This window comes from Diceros bicornis, unplaced genomic scaffold (genome assembly GCF_020826845.1).
Source record: "Diceros bicornis minor isolate mBicDic1 unplaced genomic scaffold, mDicBic1.mat.cur scaffold_67_ctg1, whole genome shotgun sequence".
In the NCBI taxonomy this organism is placed as follows: Eukaryota; Metazoa; Chordata; class Mammalia; order Perissodactyla; family Rhinocerotidae; genus Diceros; species Diceros bicornis.
In genome coordinates, this window is record NW_026691553.1 from 735,516 (window position 1) to 747,801 (window position 12,286).

Genomic DNA, 12,286 nt, shown 5'->3' on the forward strand with positions numbered 1-12,286 from the left:
TCGGGGCCGCCGGCTCGGCCCCAGACCGGCCCCGCCAGCGCGCACTCGGCCCGGACGTGGGTTCGCTCAGGACCGTGGGGACCTCGGACTAGCCGCGCCCGGTGAGTGCGGGGCGGGACCTGGCGGCCGGGAAGGGGGGGGGTCTCCACTCCAGGCTTTAAGGGTGTCCCACTTTTCTTTGTTCTCGGGGCAGCCAGGGTTCGGGGTGTCTCCAGTCCTGGGGAGCCCCCCAGGGGGTGGGGTGGGAGGAGTTCGGCGCAGCCAACGCTGCCCCGACGGGACCTCAGCCCCCGCCCCGCCCCCCGGGCACTCCACCTCCCCGAGAGTGACCTTGAGCTAGTGGCCATTCCGGCCTGAGCGTCCCCGGTTGTGCGGCCCCAGTCTCCTGACTTAGACGGTGCACGCTCCTGGCGAGGCTGCCCCCACGCCCGCAGCCCGTCGGCCTCCCCCGGCCCCGGGCAGCCCCGCGCCCCCTCCCCGGTGCCCGGGCAGCGCTCCCGGGCGGGGCCGGCAGAGGGCGCGCCGGCGCTGCTGACTCACCGCAGCCCGGAGCGGCGCGCGCGGGCGCAGCCGGGGACGCCGCGTCACGTCACGGCTCGGGCGGGCGCGACTCGGGGAGCGAGCCGGCCCGCGGGACGGGGGTGGCACGCGAGGTGGCACCGGCGCGGGAGGGGTCCTCCAGGCACCGGCCACGTCACCGGGGCGCAGGCCCCGCCCCTCGCCGCAATCTCACGGCCCCCGGGTAGGGGCGCCGGCCAGGCCGACCCTCCGGCGAGCCGTCCCACCGGGGCCCGGCCACGAGGCGCGGGGGTCGCCTCCCGCTTCCGCTCGCGGCGGCTTCCCGGACGGGCGCGGGGGTAGGCCCCGCGGCTTCCTGCCCCTCCGGGCACGGGGACGACGCCCGCGCCCTCGCCGCGCCGCCGGGGCCGGGGTCCCGCGCCCCCAGCCGCCCGCCCTTTGTTGCGGGCGCCGGGCCTTATGAATGGCCCCCGGCGCGGGCGGGGCGCGGGGGCGGGCGGAGCGGCCACGGCCCCGCCCCCGCCGCGCGCTCCTTGGCCGCCGGGCGGGGGGCGGGGCGAGGGGGCGGGCCCGGCGGCCACGTGGGGCAGCGCCGCGGCGGCTCCCATTGGCTGGCCCGCGCGGCCGACTGGGCGGTCGGCGCGCGCCCATTGGTCGGCGCGGCGCCGCGGAGTAAGTAGTGAATGGGAGGGGGCGGCGCCCCGCCCCTCGGAACGTTGATACATTATAACTTTTTTTTCTTGTTACTTTCACCCCCAGATCCTCGGAGCGGCGGCGGCGGCGGCTGTTGCTAAGGGAGGGGACGCGCCGGGAAGCGCGGCCCGAGCGGCAGACGACCCCGAGCGCGGCCGGCCGAGCGGCGCCCCCCCCTCCGAGAGCCCCCCCCGCGCCCGCCGCCCCGAAAGGAGCCGCGAGGGCAGTCCCCACCCGCGGAAGGCGCCCGGACGAGCCGCCGCGACCCCGGAGCGCCGCTCGGATTTTTGATTCCTGACTTGCCTTCCGTTCCCGGGACCTTCTCGACGGGGGCGCGCGCTGCCCCCCGCCCCCAGGGACCCCGAGGACCCGCGTGTGGGGAGCCCCCCGCCCTGCCCGGAGGCGCGGCGAGGATTGGCGGCGCCCCGCGGACCCCAGCCCCCCAGCGCGGGCCGGGGATGGAGCCGCAGCCCGGCGGCGCCCGGAGCTGCCGGCGCGGGGCCCCCGGCGGCGCCTGCGAGCTGGGCCCGGCGGCCGAGGCGGCGCCCATGAGCCTGGCCATCCACAGCACGACGGGCACCCGCTACGAGCTGTCGGTGCCCCCCGACGAGACGGTGGAGGGGCTGCGCAAGCGGCTGTCCCAGCGCCTCAAAGTGCCCAAGGAACGCCTGGCGCTGCTCCACAAAGACACGTAGGTGCCGCGCGCCGCTCCGGCCCCGCGCCCCCGGCCCGCCGCCCCCTCGGGCCCCGGCCCCCGGGCGGGAACAAAGAGCGCGCCGCTCGGGGAAGGAAGGGGGCGGCCAGACGGGGGGCGGGGGCGCGCCGCGCGCTCTCGGGCGCCCTCTGCTCGGCCTTGCCTGCCGCGGCCCCCTCCCCCGCCCGGGGTCGCTGCACAAAGGCGGCTGCGAGGGCGCCCCCGGCTGCACTTAGGCAGCACCCCTCGCGGAAGGCAGGAGTCCCAGGCGGCGCGGGGGTCCCGGCTGCGGGGGTGGGGTGCGCGGCCGCCGCCTCCTCTGCCCGCGTCCCCGCCGGCTTCCGCATCTGCTCGGCGGCCCCCTCTGCGTCTGGCTGTCTCTCCCCCTACTTGCGTCTCCCTGCCCCCCTTTGTTCTCGCCACCGAGCGCTCCCCGCAGCCTCCCCCTCCCCCATGGTATTTAAATCGCCTCCAGGCCGGGGAGCCCTCCCCCCGCGGGCCTCCAGGGACGTGCAGTGTCCATCCCCAGCGGAGGGGCCCCATGGGGGAGGGGCGGGAGGAGGAGGGTCTCCTTTGTCTGAGCGGCGGTCGCCTGCGCCGGGGAGGGAGGGAGAGCGAGAGCCGGCCGGGGAAGACCCGAAGGCTAAGCCCTGTGGAGCCCACAAAGACCAGCCCAGGGCCGGAGTTGGTGATTTACAGGCAGGGCTGGCCTCGGGCGGGGGGGAGGGTGGCACTGGGTGCATTGGTACCGGATGATGAAAAAGTGCCTTGCTGGGGTGCAGAGGGGGTGCCCGAGTGCAGAGTTGGGGTTCCTAGGGACAAGGGATCTGAACCACCAGGATGGGGGTTCCCAGGGCCAGACCTTGAACCTCCCCCGCCGCTTGCTCAGAGCCCTGGATCTGGAGGCCAGGAAGGGGTGTGGGTGGGAGCTCAGCCCTCCCTTGCGGCCTGCGCTTCCGCGTCCCTGCCTTGTCTCCGCATAGCCTCACCCTCTTCCTTCCTCCCCCAGCCGGCTCAGTTCGGGGAAGCTGCAGGAGTTCGGCGTGGGGGATGGCAGCAAGCTGACGCTCGTCCCCACCGTGGAGGCTGGCCTCATGGTAAATGGCTGGGGCAGTGAGCTCTGCAGGTCCCAACGCAAGCGGGTACCCTTCCATGCGAGCTCGGGCCCCATCACATATGTCTGGGTCCCCTTCCCCACCAGGGCAGCCCACCCCAGCAGGCAGGGCCCTCCCCACTCTGGTGCCCGGGCCGTGCGGCCAGAGCCCATGCTCAGGGTCTCCTTCCTCTGTCTTTGTAGTCTCAGGCCTCCCGGCCAGAACAGTCTGTGATGCAGGCCCTGGAGAGTTTGACTGAGACGCAGGTGAGACTCCAGCCCGCCCCTCCTAGCCGGGGGGGGGGGGGGGGGGGGGGGGCGGTTAGCAGGCGCGCTGCCCGGCCGCTCTGGGGAGCCTGGGGGTTGTTTGTGCTCCCAGGAGGCCCACGGGGAGGGGAGGGGAGGGGAGGGAACGCGCCGCCCCGCCTTAGTGCCAGCTTGGCCTGGTCACCCCGCTTCCTCTTCCTCCTCCCCCAGCGCTCACCACCTGACCTTGAGAGCCTTGTCTCCCACGGTGGCCGCCATGGGGGAGGGGCTGGGCTTCCACAAGCCTGCCTGCGGGGTGACCTTGGCCCACGCTCCCGCCCCGGCCTGCGTCCCCAGCCCCACTGCTCCGCTGCGGAGCCCCTCCAAGACTGATGTGGTTTCCCCAGAGTGATTTTTTTTTAATTTTTGCTGGGGGGCAGGGGAGAAGGAGGGGCCAGCTTTCATGACACTGCTTCCGCTTTCCGCGACCCCGTTGTGAGGGGTGGGGAGCCGCCCCTCCCCCTCCTCCTTCTGGCCTTTGTTCTCTGCCCCAAAAGGGGGCGGGGGCGGGGCCCCAGGCCCCAGGGCCAGCGCGGCTGGGACAGGATGTTAGGAAAATATTTAGTAACCTGCCAGGAGGGAGGCCGGGGCTGGCCCACACCCGGCTTCCCGACTTCGTTGCTGCCTTTTTTTTTTCTCGTTCCCAGTCCTTTCCTCATTTTTCTGGTGGCGGGGCCCTCCGCCCAGGAGGGTGACACAGGCCTCAGCTATCCGCCTGCTGTCAGGGTGGGGGAAGCAGGCTGCCGCCCGCCCCGGCAAAGGGGTGGGCGGGTTCCCGTCCTCCTTGGCTGGGCTGGCCCCAGGAAACCTGCTCAGCCGCTTCCCTTCCTCCTGCCCCGAGGCCCTCGCCCCCTCCCTGGCATGTAGCATCCTGCCCTCTCCAGCGGGCTGGCTCGGAGGAGGGGGCCGGGAGCTGGGTGGTCTGCCATCTTTGGGAGAGCCGGGGGGTCCCGGGAGCCGGCTTGGTGCTGCACGTGATTTCCTGGGGCAGCTGAGAACTGAGCGTCCTGCTCCTGGGGGGCTGTGGTTGGTAGGGGGGCCCGGGGCGTGTTTGGTTCACATCCGCCCCAGGGTGCCTGCGTCAGGACAGGGGGGGCGCTGGGCGGAGTGACGGGCTCCCAGGGCTGCCTCCCCGCCTGGCACCGAGTCATGCCAGCCCGTTCACCCTCCCCAGGGAGGAAGTTGTAGGGCGGCGGCAGGGGGTGGGGGGGACACCCCAGCTGCTTTTGGGAAGCTACCCCAGGCCCTTCCTGCAAGGGGTGTCTCTGGGGTGGGGGGCTGCCATGCAGCCTGGGCTTCGGGGTGGGGGGCGCACTGCCCGCCTCCCTCGCCTCCTCCCCACGGCCCCCGAGCAGCAGAGAAGGTTACGCCAGCCGCTGCCAGTGGAGAGCCGGGAGGCGGTGGTTCTGACTCATCCCGGCCTGTGTCACTTCTCAGAAACCTCCGCCCCCCCATCCCGGCCCCTGGGGAGAGCTTGGTGCTGGCCAAGCCCCAGAGGAGGGCCAAGTGCAGCTTGGGGTCAGATGCACCCCCTCCCCCGCTGTGAAGGGAGAGCCGGATTTGAGGGTTCACGTCTGTGTGGGCCGTGTCCAGGCCCCAGGGGACCAGTCAGGGCCCCCCTCCTGCAGTGGCCAAGCCTCCCCCTCAGCCTCCGCCCCGCCCAGGACAGATAAATATTTATCTTGAGAAAGCAAAGGTTAGGAGGAAGAATTTGTCCAGGAATTCCGCCCACTCGCGGCCCGGGTGGCTTCACTGGGAGGGGGCTGAGCTAGGTCCCCCTCCCATAGTCACAGGCAGGCAGATTGGGGGCCATGGGAGTGGGGGAAGGTGCGAGGTGAGGGTTATTAGAGGGCAGTGACCGATGGCTGGGCCCCGCCCCCTCTGGCCTCAGTTTCCCCTTGAAAGAACCAAGCTGGCCAGGGAGGGCCAGGCCCCCCGTCTGACCCGCCTCTGTCCCCCACAGCCCCCAGCGGCGCCCGGGCCGGGCCGGGCTGGCGGAGGCGGCTTCCGGAAATATCGATTCATTTTATTTAAGCGTCCGTGGCACCGACAGGGACCCCAGAGCCCAGAGCGGGGCGGCGAGAGGCCCCAGGTCACACAGCGCGGGGGGCCGGGCCGGGCCGGGCTGGGGGCGCCGCGGGCTGGGGCCCCGGGGCTCACGGCCGCTCTCTGCAGGTCAGTGACTTCCTGTCGGGCCGCTCGCCGCTGACCCTGGCGCTGCGTGTGGGTGACCACATGATGTTCGTCCAGCTGCAGCTCGCCGCCCAGCACGCCCCACTGCAACACCGCCACGTACTGGCCGCCGCTGCAGCCGCCGCCGCCGCCCGCGGGGACCCCAGCATCGCGGCCCCCGTGCCCTCTCCCTGCCGGCCAGTGTCCAGTGCTGCCCGCGTCCCCCCAGTGCCCACCAGCCCTGCCCCTGCGTCCCCCTCGCCTGTCACAGCTGGCTCCTTCCGATCCCACTCGCCCTCCGCTGCCTGCCCTGAGGTGAGCCAGAACCCGGAGGGCCGGTACCCGGCCCCTGGCGGGTCCACCCCGGACCCTGACCTCAGGCTGTCCTCGAACCCCCAGCTCACGGGCCCCTTCCTCTCCTCAGCAGATGGACTGTTCCCCTCCCGCCAGCGCCAGCCCCACATCCACCCCCGGGGGCAGCCCCGCCTCCCGCTCACGCAAGCCGGGCGCTGTCATCGAGAGCTTCGTGAACCACGCCCCCGGGGTCTTCTCCGGAACCTTCTCTGGTAGGTGTCCCAGCCCCCAGGCGTCCCTGTGAGCTGTCACGTGTACACATCAGGGGGGTCACAGCCTCCTTAGTCCTGTCCTGGGGTCTCCGTGCACACGCGTGACTGCATGGCAGGCCACGTGCCTGGGCGAGAGTCCCCGCGTTGTCCGTCACTGGCTCCCATCCTGGGTCCCACTGTGCACATGGACGGCGTGCACTTCTGGCCCCGGTGTCCCCCGCTCGGGTGCTCACCGGCACCCCCCACGCCCCCCACAGGCACGCTGCACCCCAACTGCCAGGACAGCAGCGGGCGGCCGCGACGCGACATCGGCACCATCCTGCAGATCCTCAACGACCTCCTGAGCGCCACACGGCACTACCAGGGCATGCCCCCGTCGCTGAGCCAGTTGCGCTGCCACGCCCAGTGCGCGCCCGCCTCGCCCGCCCCAGACCTCGCCCCCAAAACTACCTCCTGCGAGAAGCTGGCGGCCACGGCCCCGGCCTCCCTGAGCCAGGCCCGCGTCTGCAAGCCCCCCGGTAAGCGCCTCCCGCCCCCCACCCAGCCTCGGCTGCTCAAGGCCCCTCTGTGCGCTGCTGGGAGCAGCTGACCCACGGGGGTGCCGGGGGGGGGGGGGCTGCCAGCTGCCGATTGCCCTGCTCTGCGTGAGCCCGGAGAGAAGGGAGCGTGTGTGTCGGGTGCACAAAGTGTCCTTGTGCCCTCCCAAGGGGGGTCCGTCCTCACTTCCTCCTCGCCCCCCTTGGCACCTTCTCCAGATGGCGTGCGGGGCCGCTGTGAATGGCCAAGTCAGGCAGAGGAGGGGGCCGGACTTCCCCTCCCACGTGAGGGCAGGCTGTGCCCCCGATAAATCCAGAGACAGGCGGAATCAGGCGGAACAGTAACTGTGTTCAGCCTCCCCGCCTGGGTCACAAAGGGGAAACTGAGGCACAAGCCCGAAAGCCTCTTTTTGGTCAGGGATGCAGCCCAAGGGCTCCAGCTCCAGTTAATTCCCACGGTGGCCGCGTCCTACGCGCGGGGCCCTCGGAGCGAGCTGGGGCCGGAGACTGTGAGCTTGTGGGTGTTAATAATCTCCCAGCCCCAGGCGGCCCGATTCAGCGCGTGCTCTTGAGCCCCCACTGGAGCGAGTGTCCAGGCAGCTGTGCCTGGGTCTCGGGGGCATTTGCTGGGGGTTCTCCTGTTTGGGGGTGTCTGGCCTCTCCAAGGGGGCCTGGGAGTCATGGCCACCGTCTCCTCTGCAGGGGACCGGCTGCGGCAGACGGAGAACCGCGCCACCCGCTGCAAAGTAGAACGGCTGCAGCTACTGCTGCAGCAGAAGCGGCTCCGCAGGAAGGCCCGGCGCGACGCCCGGGGCCCCTACCACTGGCCGCCCAGCCGCAAGGCCGGCCGCAGCGACAGCAGCAGCGGCGGCGGGGGCGGCGGCCCCAGCGAGGCCGCGGGCCTGGGCCTCGACTTCGAGGACTCCGTCTGGAAGCCCGAAGTCAACCCCGACATCAAGTCCGAGTTCGTGGTGGCCTAGGAACCGTGGCCCTCGCCCCAGCCCGGGTGGCCGCGCGCCTCGCCCAGCGCAGGACGGCAGGCGGTGGCGGTGGCGCAGCCGGAGGCTCCTCCCTCCCTGGCCGCCCTCCTTCTGGTTTTCTTTTTCATTTCACTTCTTACCATGGTTTCCCGAACTCTCTGTGGACTTGCGTTCCTGCCTCCTCGGTTCAGCTCACACTTCCCCCCACTTCCTCCGTCACCCCATCCTCGCCTCCTGTCCCCGGCCTGCGCCCGCGCCGGGTCCCTCCCCGCCCACCTTCCCCAGCTCCAAATATGTAGCAGTCTTTCCAGATGGTTCAGCGGAGACGAGGAAGCCGCCCCCAGCCCTTCCGCTCCGCCGCCCTGCCGCCCTCCCTCACCCTCTTCAGGTTTAAGTCGAACATGTAGATGCCTCATTATGCACTTTACAGCCGAGGGGAGGGGGCCGCGGGGAGGAGAGCCCCCTGCACCCCGGCCTGGGCTCCCACACCCCACTCTCGGGAACTGCAGGTGCACCCAACCGACCAGGGACTGTTCCTCTTCACGTCTGTCCTCTTTTCTCTTCTTGGTTTGTCATTTCCACTTTCCTCTTTCCTGGAAAAGAAAAGGAAAAGCCCTTTCCGGGCAGAGGCTGGCCAGAGCCTGCTTGGGGTTCGGGTCGGGTGTGGGGCCCTTTCCTGGCAGGAAAGGGGGGCAGGGCGCAGGCCCGCCGCCAGCCTCCGCCGTCCGCGCACTGTGCGATTTCCTCCGACGCTGCCCCTCCTTTCTGAGCTGGGGGTATTTATAGACTATTAATTTTCTGACTGAGCCAATAGTGGTTGGGAATCTGTTGAAACTTCGGGAGAGAATTGGCTGGGGGCCGGGGGAGATGCCCCCAGCCCTCCTCCCGGCCCAACCTGAGGGATCTGGGCCTGTGGACTGTCTGGGGGCCCTCGGCCCGGCCGCCGGGAGCAGGGGGTGCTGAGCTGTGAAACCCCCGGCAGGGGCCACACTGTGTAGCATTAACCCCCCGTGGGGGGGGTTCGCTGCTGGTCTAATTTGGACCCTCCCCCACTCATGCCCATGGTCCCCAGGGCAGAGGGACAGACCCCCTACTGGGGCCATTTCAGTGGGGGTGGAGTTTTTTTGTTTTTTTTTTTCATTCACTTTTATTTTTTACTGATAATGGAGATGTTTGGGCCCTGCCCCCCACCTGTCAAGTCTTGTCCTGGCCCCACCTGTCTGTCCTGCGCGACACCCCCCACGCCCTGCCTGTCCCCCTCCCCATCCTACTCGTAGGTGAACCCAGGTCCTCACCCCCCCACCCATTATATGTTAATGGTTTCAGATGTGAACATCATGTGTTAACTGTAGCTCTGTAAATTTTTTTGTGGGAGGGGTGGGCAGGGAGGGGTCAGAGGGTAGGGGTCAAGGATTTGTTTTTTTTGTTTTTGTTTTCAAAAAAAAAAAAAAAGAAAAAAGAGGCGGGTTTGTTTTTGAAGAACTGTCTTGGAGATCTATTTAAATGTGTGTTCTGTTTTTTTAACGATTTTTAAATAACGTCTGTGCCTCCGTGGGTCCAAGGGTGGAGGCCCCAGGCAGGAACCGGCCCGACCCCCTCTGCCCTCCCCAGGGCCCCCTCCCCCAAGAAAGCATTACCCGCCCCCAGGGGTCGGGCTGTGGGGTGTCCCGGCACCTTGCGTGAGTTTACTGTGTGAAAACATAAAATTGGAAAAGAAAAAAACGTTCAGCGACACCGTGATTTCAAAAGGAATAAACAGAAAATGAAACTCAAGTGAATGTCCTGCCTGCTCACCTGGGGAGGTCTTGGCCATCACAGAGGGGCCTCCCAGTACGCTAGATGGTCTCACAACCACTTCAGGGAGTGGCCTGAGGGGCCTTTCCGAGGAGGAGCTTGGGACGGGATGCTGGGGTCCCCCACCACTTCAGGAAATGGGAGGTGGAAAGTGGGTCCTGTGGCGCCTAGTCAGGGGGTGGGGGTGCGTCCCAGAACAGTTCCCACGCCCCCTCCCCGGGTTGGGGTGAGGGTGGGCAGGAAGCCGCCTGGTGGGGGTGGGAGGGGCCGGCCACTTCCCAGTACCCAAGGCCGGAAGTCCTGCAGGGTGTGGGCACGGGGCTGCCCGCTTGCTGTGTGCCCTGGGTGGGGCCTTGCCCTCTCGGTTCCTGGCTCTGTGAAGTGGGCTGGGACTTGCCCACGGGACTTCGTCTCCAGGGAGACCTGGCCTCACGCTGTGGGCCTTGGTTTCCCCAGCCAAGGAGAGGGGGTGGCGGCTCCTACAGTCTGCCCACCTGCAGCACCAGCCGTGGGGGCACCATTTGGGTGGGCCTCTGACCAGAGCCCCTTCCCTCCCAGATGCCACCAGGGCCCCCCTACTGGGCCGCCAGCCCTCCACAGCCACCAATCCTCTCTGGCCCCGAGTCAAGCTGGGGGCCCGGGACTGGCGTTCAAGGCCTCCTGGCTTAGCCCGGCCCTGGGTGAACTCGGCCCCTCTCCCGCCTCACCCTAGCCTTGCATTCCATCCCTCCCTGGCCCTGACCTGACTGTCATGCTTCAAGCGGCCAGGCCTTTGCCCGGGCCTTGCCCTACCCAGCAACACCCCTCTCCCGCTGCCCCTGCTCGGCCTGGGAACTTCCTCCGTCTGTATCTCCCACCCCTGCCCGCCCGAGGGGCTCCCTGAGGGCCAGGCCAGGGGCGAGTCCTCTCTGGGGTCCCACCTCCACGCACTTGGGGCTGGGCAGAGACAGAACAATCGTAATAACACTTAATGCCATTTTACATGTATTTCCTCACTCAGCGAGCACCGCCACGGTAGAGTTAGAACTAATTATACTCCCATTTGATGAGAAAACTGAGGTCCAGAGAGGAGGATTGGAGGTGTTTGTACAATGAGTGACAATCGGCCGCTTCCCGGGCCGATTTCTGATGGGCCAAGCCCTGGCTCCAGGGACCCCATGGAAAAGGGAGACAGGTACCTTCCGGGGAGTGTCCTGGAGGCCTCCTGCGGAGGCCCTTCTGCCCCTCCCGCCGCCCAGTCACCCCCAAATCATCGCACGCCCACGGCAGGTGGGTAGGACATCCAGGTCAGGCTGACCCCTCCAGACCTCAGTGTGGGGGACGCGAACAGCCCCGCGGGATCGGAGGCCCACACGGTGGAGGTGTGGGTGGGACAGCTCAGGTCGAGCCCCGCCCACGCAGCCGGGCCCGGGGTCAGGCCGAGGGCTGCGCGACCGGGGTGGCCGCCGCGGGGCTGGGCGCGGGCTGCGGAGGGAGGTGTCGCCCGAGCACCTGCTGAATCACAGGGGCTGTGCCTGCGCTGCAGGGTGCGCGCTGCGGGGCGGGCGCCATGCCCTGAAGCCGGAGCCCACCCCAGCCCGGGGTCCGAGGGTCACGGCCCGGCCCGGGGGTCCTGGGAAGACACCACCGGCCCCTCCCCCTGCGCGGGTCCGCAGCGCGCACACCTGCAGGGCGGTGGGGAGGGGGGCTCGGCCGAGGGGGCACAGCGGCCGGGGGCCGGGGCAGGCCAGGCCACGTGGGAGGGAGGCATAGAAAGGTAAACTGAGGCCGGGAGAGGGCGGGTACTGGGGGATCGCGGGGGCGGGGTCGGCCGTGCGCAGCCCCCTTCCCCCATTGAGGAAAAGGCTGAATGGGAGGGAGGGGGCGGCCCCCGGAAACCCGCGGGGATGGAAACGCCGTTTCCAGGGCAACGCGCCGCGAAACGGGCCTGACGTCACCGCGAGGCGGGCGCTCCGCCCGCCCCGGCCGCGCGTCAGAAGGCCCAGGCCCCGCCCACTCCACCCGCGGACGTCTCATTGGTGGCCGCGCCTTTCGCTCCTCCGCGCACACCAATAGCAGCGCCGGGTTGCCACCCGGAGGGGGTACTGCGGCGTGGCCCGGCTGAGTGCGCAAGCGCGGCGCGGAGGCGTGCCCCCCCCCCTCCACGCCCCACCCCCCAGCTGCTGGTTCGCAAGCTTGGGGGCGGGAGGCACGCCGAGGGTCTGACGGCGGCGGCCGCGCCGGGACGGAAGAGGGGGTGTAGCTGAGGGTGCTGCACCTGGACCCCCCCCTCCCAGTACCGGCGCGCTCACGTGCACCGGTCTTCCACGTCCGAGCATTGCCCGCTGCCCCTTCCCCACGGCCGCGTGTGCGCGACCCCCGGGGTGGGAGAGCGCTGCAGCCCCCGGGATGGAGGAGGGCACTTGGACTGAGGCTTTGCGGAAGGAATAGGAGTTGGCCAAGTGTAGGAAGAGGGGCCCCAGCTGGGGGACACGGTGTGTGCAAAGGCCCTGAGACCGGAAAGTGGATGCATGGGGGGTGGCAGCCGGGAAGCCAGGTGGGGAGGATGAGGAAAAGGCGAAGGCAGGGACCCTGGAGGAGCAGGTGGAGAGAGCAGAGGCCAGAGCATCCAGGAGGTGGCTGGACGCCCCGCCTGGGCTTAGGAGCCGGCCTGAGGTGGGCCAGAGAGGCATCTCCCCTCTGGGTCACAGCGAGGTGGTGGGCAGGGGCCTGCAGGGAGCTGGGAACCTGGAGGGAGGAGAGAGAGTTGCAGATGCCCCTATGAGCCCCTGGCCAGCCTCTGGGCCAGGGGCAAGAAGAGATGAGGACCCGGGGGGAGAGATAAGGGCACCAGGAAGTCCACTGCGGCCTGGCTGTGGCTCAGTTTTCCTCTGTCCACGCAAAGAAGGCAGCAGTCAGCGTGAACAGCGGTGGCTTTGCCACGTGGGGACGAG

General features: G+C 69.3%; 1 protein-coding gene across 4 annotated transcripts; it reads left to right on the plus strand.

Annotated features, from left to right (window-relative positions):
• Positions 1-9,332, plus strand: MIDN (midnolin). Of its 4 annotated transcripts, none has more exons than XM_058537851.1 (9): positions 1-101; positions 1,279-1,903; positions 2,916-3,003; positions 3,204-3,266; positions 5,269-5,397; positions 5,481-5,792; positions 5,905-6,043; positions 6,301-6,561; positions 7,282-9,332. In XM_058537851.1, exons 2-9 carry the CDS (start codon positions 1,671-1,673, stop codon positions 7,557-7,559), a joined length of 1,503 nt encoding a protein of 500 aa, XP_058393834.1. In that variant the 5' UTR covers positions 1-101; positions 1,279-1,670; the 3' UTR covers positions 7,560-9,332. The 4 variants fall into 4 exon arrangements, with proteins under 4 accessions (XP_058393834.1, XP_058393833.1, XP_058393835.1 ...); XM_058537850.1 differs by having other exon boundaries at positions 2-101; positions 5,902-6,043; XM_058537852.1 differs by lacking the exon at positions 5,269-5,397 and having other exon boundaries at positions 2-101; positions 5,902-6,043.
• Positions 9,333-12,286: the final 2,954 nt, after the last annotated feature.

Coding starts and splice junctions, on each gene's coding strand:
- MIDN (XM_058537850.1), top strand. CDS start 1,671: ATGGAGCCGCAGCCCGGCGGCGCCCGGAGCTGCCGGCGCGGGGCCCCC. Junction 5,398..5,480: donor GGGGCGGCGAGAGGCCCCAG/GTCACACAGCGC, acceptor CGCTCTCTGCAG/GTCAGTGACTTCCTGTCGGG. Junction 5,793..5,901: donor CCTCCGCTGCCTGCCCTGAG/GTGAGCCAGAAC, acceptor TCCTCTCCTCAG/CAGATGGACTGTTCCCCTCC.